The 483-nt window shown below is 47.4% G+C and overlaps 1 protein-coding gene across 1 annotated transcript in view; it reads right to left on the bottom strand.

Moving 5' to 3' along the window:
* Positions 1–472, bottom strand: part of Oseg2 (intraflagellar transport protein Oseg2) — a gene marked incomplete at its 5' end in the record, with an annotated part of 6,458 nt that extends 5,986 nt beyond the window's left edge. The window contains 1 exon segment of the mRNA XM_026818871.1: positions 48–472. Within this exon segment, the coding sequence (XP_026674672.1) occupies positions 48–472 (425 nt within the window).
* Between the last annotated feature and the right edge of the window lie 11 nt (positions 473–483).

The following is a 483-nucleotide window of genomic DNA, read 5'->3' as shown; positions in this document are numbered from 1 at the left end:
GCAATCTAGTGTTAAAAATTGTGAATTAATTAATCATTTAAAAATACCTAGAACCATCGCGACGCCAAGATATAGCAGTGACAGTGTAAAAATTAGGCAAAGATCTCGCGTTAGCTTCTTCCCATAAAGACCTTCGGGGGCTCCAGTCCAAAATCCTTACTTTATCCCAGGAACCGATGGCTACGCTCTGCCCACTGGGACTACAACAAGCCACCGCGATTTCCTTCTCATTTTCTCTGCTGTAATCGAAGTTCTTGACTATTTTCCCACGGGCGTCGTAAAATGTGACGCGTCGGTCGCATCCTGCAGCCAGGATATGCGACTGCGGCCAAGCCAATGCATACGCTGGCACTGTGTGAGTGCAAATCCGACCCGATGGCTCGTGAGTCCCGTCGTCGGTTAAATGGTATTTAATTATACTACCGTCCGCGTGGCTCGAGAGAAATCCAGTACCTCGAATGCTAAAGCAATGTCAGTCGAGAA

Source organism: Ceratina calcarata, unplaced genomic scaffold (genome assembly GCF_001652005.2).
Source record: "Ceratina calcarata isolate Rehan_Ccalc_2016 unplaced genomic scaffold, ASM165200v1 scaffold9.2, whole genome shotgun sequence".
NCBI lineage: Eukaryota > Metazoa > Arthropoda > Insecta > Hymenoptera > Apidae > Ceratina > Ceratina calcarata.
This window is presented reverse-complemented; position numbering and strand designations above follow the sequence as displayed.